Here is a 9,531-nt window from a genome sequence, read left to right as displayed (position 1 = left end):
CTGCTACTCATTTTATTCTTCATGAATGAACTCCTATACTCTAACCTGTATGGTACTGGAATGTATATCAGCTATTTTTCTCATTTTACATAATCAATGTAAGTTTATTATTTTTTCTCACTTTACTTGAGTGTGAATCCAATAAATTCAATAGCTCACATCATTGCAGTGACTGAAATTAGGTGGTCCATTAAAGACATTAGTTCAATTGATTAGAACTATCAAATTTGTTCATTTGTTAATTTAATAATCTTGTGTATTTTAGATTACCAAACCCTTTTAAGACAAAAAAACATTGATTAATTTTTTTCTATTGTTGTGGCCATATCAAATGGCTACTTCATAAACTATATAACAAATTATTTAGTACAATTATAAGCTAATATCTTGCAAATTCAGCACGATTATGTAAGTATATGAACTCCTTATCAATTATTGAAACCTACACTTTGTCTAGTGGTAGTCAATGAGCAAATCAACTAACTTGTGTCAATGGACACATTAGCTAAGTTGTTTTTTTTTTTTCTTCTAGAAATTAATTTGTTTTATGATTTAGAATGACATATACATATATTGTCAACTTGTTAAAGAACATTCAAATGTTACTCCCTCTATTCCTTTATAATTGTCCCTTTTTATTACTACTTTTTAATTTACTAAGCATAGTAAGACAACAAATAAATTTTGATACAATCATTTTTTTTTATAATATCTTTAATTATTTATTATCTCATTCTATAAATTTTTTTCTCTACAATAAATAACTAAAAGTATTATGAATAAATCAATAATTAATATTGCATTTTAAAAATCACAATTACATAATTTTGTTGTTGCAAATACGACAACTTAAAAAGCAACGGATGATGAAGTAAGTCATTAGAATTAGGATAGCTACATACCGGATATATATAAGATGTGAAGATGCCATGTGTTATAACTATATATATATATATACATACTAAGCTCTATATTGGTGCAACAGTCGCACTTTCTTTGTAATTGGATAAAATTCACATATGCAAAATTATTTCAGAGGCTACTGATGAGTCAACAAGATATACTTATTTGTTGAAGTTTGATCCAAAAAACATTATTTATCAAAGAAATTAATAAAATTATAACTAAAAAGGCTTTTATGAAAAGGCCCAAATAACTTTTTGGCCCTTATATATTGTTTTTTTAGAAGGCCCGTACATATTGTTGTTTTCATTTTTTTTTTAAATGTTTCTTGTCAAAAACCGACAAGTATTTTGAGCAAAGTCCAACTTATTATCTTGATATTTAGTTAAAAAAAACATTATCTTGATTTTCTTTTAACTATTTTAAATTTACTTCGCTTTTGGATATATATTCAATCATTATTACCATTTAAAAAAAATACTCCATACTACTACGCAGTGCAGTGTTGGTAGTTGCTAGTTTAGTTATATATTTATTATTAATTAAGGCTCGAAAATCGAAAAAAGAATAGAAGAACGGATAAGAAAAGATTGCAGCATTGTGAGTGATTGTTCTGAAATCAATGGGTTTCAGTTTGACACACGCACCTCACACTCACACTTGCTCCAATTTTCAATTTCAATTTCTCGAATCTTCATTCAGATCGAAACCGTTTCTCTCATTGAACCGTTTTTATAAACGCATTCCGAAAGTTGTTTGCTCTGAATCTCAACAAAATGGAGCTGTGCTTACTTCTGAAGAGAAAGTGAAAGTGAAAGTGAAAGTGAAAGGCGATGATGCTAGCAGTTACGGTAGACAGTACTTCCCTCTCGCTGCTGTTGTTGGCCAAGTAATTCATTCTTCCATTTAATTTCTTAGCTTTCAACATTTTCCATAAACGAGGACGTGTTTGGATAAACTGTTTAATTAATTGCTTATATATGAAGGATGCTATTAAAACTGCTCTTTTACTTGGAGCAACTGATCCTAGGATTGGAGGGATTGCAATATCAGGTAGGCGTGGAACTGCCAAAACTATAATGGCGCGTGGAATGCATGCAATACTTCCACCTATTGAAGTTGTTCAAGGTTCCATAGCCAATGCAGATCCCTCGTGCCCAGAAGAGTAAGTAAGCTCACTGCTTTCTTCCTTTTTTCAGATAATTGTTTACCACTTTCCATAATTCAAGAGTTGATATTTCTAGGTGGGAAGATGGTCTTTCCAAACACCTGGAATATGATTCTGCTGGGAATATTAAAACTCATATCATCAAGTCTCCCTTTGTCCAGGTACTGTTCAGAGAATAAGCTTTGCATATATATATGTGATTAAGTTCTATCATCCAACATTCATTCTTTAACTATTTGTAAAGAAACTCTTTTTCTATAAACCATTATATATTTGTTTATGCTTTAGATTCCTCTTGGAGTCACAGAGGACAGACTCATTGGATCAGTTGACGTTGAGGAGTCTGTGAAGTCAGGCACGACTGTTTACCAGCCAGGCCTACTCGCCGAAGCTCACAGAGGTGTTTTATATGTGGATGAAATTAATCTTTTGGATGAGGGTATCAGTAATTTGCTCCTTAATGTATTGACTGAAGGAGTAAATATAGTTGAAAGAGAGGGAATCAGCTTTAGGCACCCCTGCAGGCCCCTTCTGATTGCTACCTATAACCCTGAAGAAGGTGCTGTTCGTGAACATCTTCTAGATCGCATTGCAATTAATTTGAGGTACTGCTGTTATCCACAAATTTACCCCTTCAGGTTTCTTCTTTATTTTCCGCCCTTTACAAGAGAGGTCCAAGATCTAGTGTGGTGATGAGGCTAGTTGGCTACAGTATTTCATGATATTGGAAAATTTTCAGTGTCAAATGCTACATAAGCATCACTCAGAGTTCATTAAAAATGTCTTGAAGCCATTATTATTAAAACACACTGTCTGTAAAAAAAACACTGAAAATGTCCTCAAGCGAATGAAAATACTTTCATTTTTTCTCTGCCTCTATTTTCCACGCCAATTTCTTCCATATTTGTCTCTTCATCTATCTCTCTGTAACAACAACTGATTCATTGGCATTTTTTACTCTGAGCATTTACAATTTGGCATCTGACATGGAAAGAAAGACCCATTGAAAAACTTTTGAAGTCGTCATATTGTTAATTTGTTATTAGCAAATTAAAAAACGAATGAATCGGTAAAGAACCCCGACCTTATACTTAGTTGATTAGATAATTCATCAAAGTTTGATCATCTCTCTTATTTCTAATTATACACCCCTCTGCAGTGCAGATCTTCCAATGAGTTTTGAAAACCGTGTTGCAGCTGTTGGAATTGCGACAGAATTTCAGGATAACTGTAGCCAAGTATTTAAAGTGGTTGACGAGGAAACAGACAATGCAAAGACACAGGTATCCCTAGGAGGGTACTAGGAATTTTGTTGAATATCACTCACCCGAATATCCCTGGTTTTTTCACAAAGAAACTAACCAAAGTTTTATTCCCCTCTGCTCATCCTTATTCTGCCTACGATACACTTTTTTAGTTTTAATCTAGGTTCTGCCAACAAGAAAACAAAGAGTAAAGAAGAGCACCCTGAAGCCTAAACAAAATTACTTAGACTAAAGGGTTACAAGCCAAAGTATGGTTGTGACCATAATGCATAGGTTCACATTCATGATGACATTTCCACAACGTAAATGAGCGTTAGGATAGATGGTGAGGACCTTCATGATTTTATCCAAATTTGGGCTTGCAGGTCAAGTCCCAGGGCAAACAATGCAGTTCATCCCCCCAGTATAGTATTTGAGAGAAAAGATAGAGAGACATTTATGATCTCTTTATGTATTGATAGAGAAATGAATTAAATTTGTTACAAGCAGCTACAGCTATGTACATATAGCTTGATCGTATCATGCCCTAACCGAGATTATCCTACACTAATTATGGGACAGCTGTCACTAACTAACTGTGACACTCTAACTTACTGTAACTAACTGAAAGGCTTCAAGCTATACTACTGCACTCATATACTAAGCTTGGACTTTGTAAACCTTACCTTATAACCAAATTACTAATTTTACAATATATATGCTGGCTTGGTCTCTCTTTTTTGAATTCCTTTTGTCTATTTTATTTTGGGTTTTTGTTCTATAGTTAAATGGAACTTCAAAGTTGACAGCTTTTATTCTAATATATGTCTTTGCTCTGTAGATTGACAGCAACATTGCTATGACTTAATATTTATGAAATGCAGATCATCTTGGCTAGAGAGTATCTCAAGGATGTTACTATTAGCCAAGAACAATTAAAGTACCTGGTTATTGAGGCTTTACGAGGTGGTTGCCAGGTAAATTCTCTGTAACAAGTCCTATGTTTCAACAGAAGATTTTTATATGGCAAATCTGATGTAAACTTTAGATATCCATTGACTGAATTTTGATTAATTCCTTTTGTTACTTAAGGAAAGCAATTTTTCTACTGTCTAATGAAGTTAATCAACGAACAAATGTCTCATTCTTCTGTTAATTGAAAATGAAAAAGATAAATGCATTCTTTGAAGTTTCTGCTATATATTAATATTAGTAATATTATGAAGTTTTAAACCAACCAAGTCAATACAACAAGCCTTCTCCCACTAGATTGGGGTCAGCTACATTCCTCAGATGATGCCATAATTTTTTTTACCATGTATTAAGTTGAAAGATAGATCGTTCCCATCTAAATCTCTCTGTTTGTTTGAGGGCATCTAAATCTCTCTTAATGGTTTGACTTATAGTTTTTTTTATCTACCTCTAACTATTGGACTATCTTTCATCTGGTTCAAACCAACGAAGTGAGCGGGACAAGAAAACACTGCCTCAATAATTGATCATTCTATATTTTCTTATCTACTAACTGTGTTTAGGAGATTATGTATGCAATATAAATTTTGGAAACTCAAGAAATATGTGTATCCTTGAGGCCAAATAAGGGTTATGGTTTTAAAGGAAATATCTTGGATTCTCTCTTTCTCTCTCTATTATGCTGATCACTGAGTTGAGGTTATTAAATGCCATATCTTTTTCATTCCATAACAATGTTGTTCTTTCTCTGAATCTTTACATCGATTTAGTATTCATTGTGAGTATATTGGATGTCATTGTAATATACTTGTTACCAGATAGAGTGAGAAAGAGCAATAACTATGCACTATAAATACTCTATTCAACAGAAAAAAATCTCATCGCTCATCAGAGCTGATAAACTTTGCCATGTTGTTTGATAATTTTGAATACCTGTTATGAACTGCAGGGACACAGAGCTGAACTGTATGCTGCTCGTGTTGCAAAGTGCTTAGCTGCTTTGGAGGGACGTGAAAAGGTTTATGTGGATGACCTTAAAAAAGCCGTAAGCTTTCTTTGAAATTTAATTGCCGGTTCTACAGTTCTTATAGTCTCCTCCTAGGAAGATAACTAGTTAACTACTAAGCGCCAATGATTTGAAGTATGGAGGTTTCTCCATACCTATCCTTTTACCCGTAAGTAATTAGTGGTCAATATTTAGCTTGTCCCCCAACATTTAAAATATAAAATTTGGCTAGTAATTTTAATTTGTTTCAATTAAATATGATGTGGCTAAATATTTGCCACTAATTGTTAATAGTGATGATAGCCTCCTAAAAAGGAAAGATGTCAAAATAATATCCTTGAATTATACATCTAAAAGATGAATAATTTGATTTTACTATTATAGTGCAATAATTGCAAAGCCATGTTGATACTTTGGCATAGGCTCTGCAGGTTGCTAGTATTACTAAGAATTTGTTTAAATATTATTTTATTACCTCGGCCTTCTGTTTCCGAGCTTTGTGATATTCTGTTTCTGTGAAGTAACAAGAATATAGTTTTAAAAGAATTTTATTTGAGTTGAAATAGTTTTCCACTGTAAAATTATTGACTCTACAAATCACAACATCTTTGACTAATAGGACAACAATTTGATCTTTAGTTTTCTATATTATAATGAAGGGTAGCAAGTTGATATTATTTAATTTAAAGATTTCTTCTTTATTTTAGAAGGAGATGCTGAAGTTTAGGATTTCATCCTGGTTTTAGCTCTACCACTGTGTGTGTGTGTGAGAGAGAGAGAGAGAGTCGCTGTGAATGGTACGATCAAACTTGATCTTAGTTTGGCCCTTTATATGTATGTATGCTCAAGAATTTTGATTAGGTACAAGTGTAGTGAAATTAATACAAACTCAGTCCAATAACACTCCGTACGTAGTCCTCACTACTACTTTCTGAAGTTAAAGAGTCCATCTGACAATATTTGTCGTATATTTTGTAATATAGGTGGAATTGGTCATTCTCCCCCGGTCAATCGTTAATGATAATCCACCTGAGCAACAAAATCAGCCACCTCCGCCTCCACCGCCTCCACAAAACCAAGATTCTGGTGAAGAACAGAATGAAGAAGAAAAAGAAGAAGAAGAAGAAGAACAAGAAGAGGTAAGTTAAATCATCTTTCAAAAAGTTAAATAAAAATTTAAGGAGACTCTTTTAAAGTAATAAATTTCGGTTCATTCACAGGAGAATATTAGCCATGTCAAGTACAGTGGGTTTCCTATCTTTTGAAATTAATGTTTATATATGGACTTATTTGTGCGATTTGTTACTGAAAAATGAATAGGAATGTCCAGTAATAGTTCTTCTATATTTGATCATAACATGCAAGTAATCATTTACTCCATTCACACAATTAAACATGCGTTCAACATATGAATGATATGAGCATATATAAGTTTAAAAATCCACCTCACTGTACCTATATGATTTGAATATTGGATTTCTGAACAGGATGACAAGGATCAAGAGAACGAACAACAGCAAGAACAATTACCTGAAGAATTTATCTTTGACGCTGAAGGGGGCTTGGTGGATGAAAAACTCCTCTTCTTTGCCCAACAAGCACAAAGACGCCGTGGCAAGGCTGGAAGGGCCAAAAATGTTATATTTTCAGAGGACAGAGGCCGATATATCAAGCCAATGCTTCCAAAGGTACTCCTTACTTCATTTGTTTGTCCTATAAGTGAAAGATAAAACATCAAATATTTTTAGCTGGTGTGCAGTTTCTAACTTTTTCATAGAACGGGTGAGCGTCATTCAGGTATATAATTGAATGATTTGGTTAGTTCGTATCAAGTTGCATTTTTGTCACCGTATTCTAATTGAACCACATTTACAATACCCATCGAGTAATTATCTTTGATAATCAAGGCTATTTCACTTGCATTACAAGTTCAGGTTGTATATTTTTCCCCCACTAAATATCGCTACTTTTTGCAGGGTCCTGTAAAGAGATTAGCAGTTGATGCAACCCTTAGAGCTGCTGCACCTTATCAAAAGCTGCGAAGGGAAAAGGACACTGAAAACCGTAGAAAAGTATATGTTGAGAAAACTGATATGAGGGCAAAGAGAATGGCACGTAAAGCAGGAGCATTGGTACATTTGTTATCTCACTTCAGAACTTGCATTAACCGTAATTAATTATAACAATAATATAATATAGACTTAATTTACTATATAAGCTCTAATCTTCCCTAATCTTCATCCTATTTGTTATAAAATATTCTCAACTTTCTTTAGTGTCCCCTCTTATTCTTCTCTGCCCTCATCAGTCATCACTGTTTTTGTTCAAATTTTTTTTAAAGGTTGCATGTGTTAACGTGTGCTTATATGTAGTTAACAGTGGTTACATCAAACTGAAAAAATATTGCTGATGTTGACATTATACAAAGTCTCAATATTTGTCTTACTGTCAATACAATTGATTATTAGTAATTAATCCATTCTGATTTTCTTATGGAATTAATGTTAATAGTGTTGTATCATTGTCCTGTTGAGTAATTTTGCATCAAAACCCGTTATTGTACTAGGCTAGTATGGAATATAATTCAAATCTCAAGTTGCAAAGTTTGCTATGACATACTTATTAAAGAAATATTGAATTGTTTATCATAAAGCTTTATGCAATTTTTAAGACAACAATCTTAATTATTGTAGGTGATATTTGTGGTTGATGCCAGTGGAAGCATGGCATTGAACAGGATGCAGAATGCAAAAGGTGCAGCACTTAAGCTTCTGGCAGAAAGTTACACAAGCAGGGATCAGGTTTGTATGTGACATATTTTTTTAACATTCAATGTGAATTTCATTATAATTGAATGGTTAATGAAAATGAGGCTTTATATCGTGTCAGAAATTACATGTGCCTATCCACCCTGTAGCTTTTTCATAGGAATTATTAGACAGCATAGAACTTTGAAAAATAATTTTTTTCATTATTCAAATCCAGTATATATTCCCACCTATGGAGAATTAGTGCTACTCTGTCACCTGAGAATTCAAACAGTTTATGAATTATAATTTATTAACTATTCTTTACTTCCTTGGGTGTACATGCATTGTTACTTGTTAGTTTCAGGGTTAACCTGTACATAGATGGTTATAGATATGTATATTGGTATAATTGCAAATCCTTGAACCAGAATCACTGTTTTAGAACAGAACAATTACAATAAGTTTGATGTGCTTTAATGATTCATTATGTAAACCTAATCTAAACACATCAGAGTTTAAGTGGTGATATTTGTTGGACCAAACCTGAAACATTATTCATTTATTATGAAACTGTCTCCATGATCTTATTACTAATAATTAAAGTTCTGGTTAAATAGGTATCTATAATTCCATTCCGTGGAGATTCGGCTGAAGTTCTACTGCCACCTTCTAGATCGATTGCAATGGCAAGGAAACGTCTTGAAAGGCTGCCATGTGGTGGAGGGTCCCCCCTTGCACATGGTCTTACAACGGTATGCAGATCTTTTACATCTCATGCTTAGTAGTATATAGTAAGATATTTAAAACAATCACATGTTCTTCAACAGATTTTAATTTAAACTGGGACTGCTATTTATGTTATTCTGGACCTGATTTTAATATCTTAAATGATGATTTCCAACTATATGACATGTTTAAGGAATTGACATTACCACTTATATGCAAATAACAATGGCCATAAACTCAAAGCACTAGAGAGATGGATAATATCAGTTTAGATCTTTGCGTAAATTTAATTTTCTGATTAAGAAATGTTAATATAATCTAATATATATTCCTCGTGATATCAGTTTGGTCTTTTATGAGTCAGATATGGACTTTATCCCCAAAATATTTCTTTTGCGGAATCTTGTTAAGCTTATTATTCTTCTTCATGAAAATGTCTAGGCTGTTAGGGTTGGATTAAATGCAGAGAAAAGTGGCGATGTTGGACGTATAATGATTGTTGCAATCACTGACGGTCGAGCCAACATATCATTGAAAAGGTCAACTGACCCTGAAGCTGCTGCAGCTACTGATGCCCCTAAACCTACAGTGCAAGAGTTGAAGGTACAACTAAGCTTTTTAATTGGACATATTACAACATCCAAATGAGACAGGAACCTTCTCCTCAGTAACCAAAGAAATGAGAATCTAAATCTTTCATACTCGTTTCATGTGTTATTTTTTATCTTCAATTTTTTTATTTTGCATAAGCATTACTTTCAT

At 33.2% G+C, this 9,531-nt stretch overlaps 1 protein-coding gene across 1 annotated transcript; it reads left to right on the top strand.

Annotated features, from left to right (window-relative positions):
- The first annotated feature begins 1,411 nt into the window (after positions 1-1,411).
- LOC101492208 (magnesium-chelatase subunit ChlD, chloroplastic) lies at positions 1,412-9,432 on the top strand. Its single transcript, XM_004517238.4, has 13 exons — positions 1,412-1,792; positions 1,890-2,068; positions 2,148-2,232; positions 2,360-2,676; positions 3,231-3,354; positions 4,200-4,292; positions 5,237-5,332; positions 6,277-6,432; positions 6,781-6,981; positions 7,270-7,425; positions 7,987-8,094; positions 8,661-8,795; positions 9,211-9,432. Exons 1-13 carry the CDS (start codon positions 1,526-1,528, stop codon positions 9,415-9,417), a joined length of 2,124 nt encoding a protein of 707 aa, XP_004517295.1. The 5' UTR covers positions 1,412-1,525; the 3' UTR covers positions 9,418-9,432.
- Positions 9,433-9,531: the final 99 nt, after the last annotated feature.

Source organism: Cicer arietinum, unplaced genomic scaffold (genome assembly GCF_000331145.2).
Source record: "Cicer arietinum cultivar CDC Frontier isolate Library 1 unplaced genomic scaffold, Cicar.CDCFrontier_v2.0 Ca_scaffold_5758_v2.0, whole genome shotgun sequence".
In the NCBI taxonomy this organism is placed as follows: domain Eukaryota; kingdom Viridiplantae; phylum Streptophyta; class Magnoliopsida; order Fabales; family Fabaceae; genus Cicer; species Cicer arietinum.
This window is presented reverse-complemented; position numbering and strand designations above follow the sequence as displayed.

Coding starts and splice junctions, on each gene's coding strand:
- LOC101492208 (XM_004517238.4), top strand. CDS start 1,526: ATGGGTTTCAGTTTGACACACGCACCTCACACTCACACTTGCTCCAAT. Junction 4,293..5,236: donor CTTTACGAGGTGGTTGCCAG/GTAAATTCTCTG, acceptor TATGAACTGCAG/GGACACAGAGCTGAACTGTA. Junction 8,095..8,660: donor GTTACACAAGCAGGGATCAG/GTTTGTATGTGA, acceptor CTGGTTAAATAG/GTATCTATAATTCCATTCCG.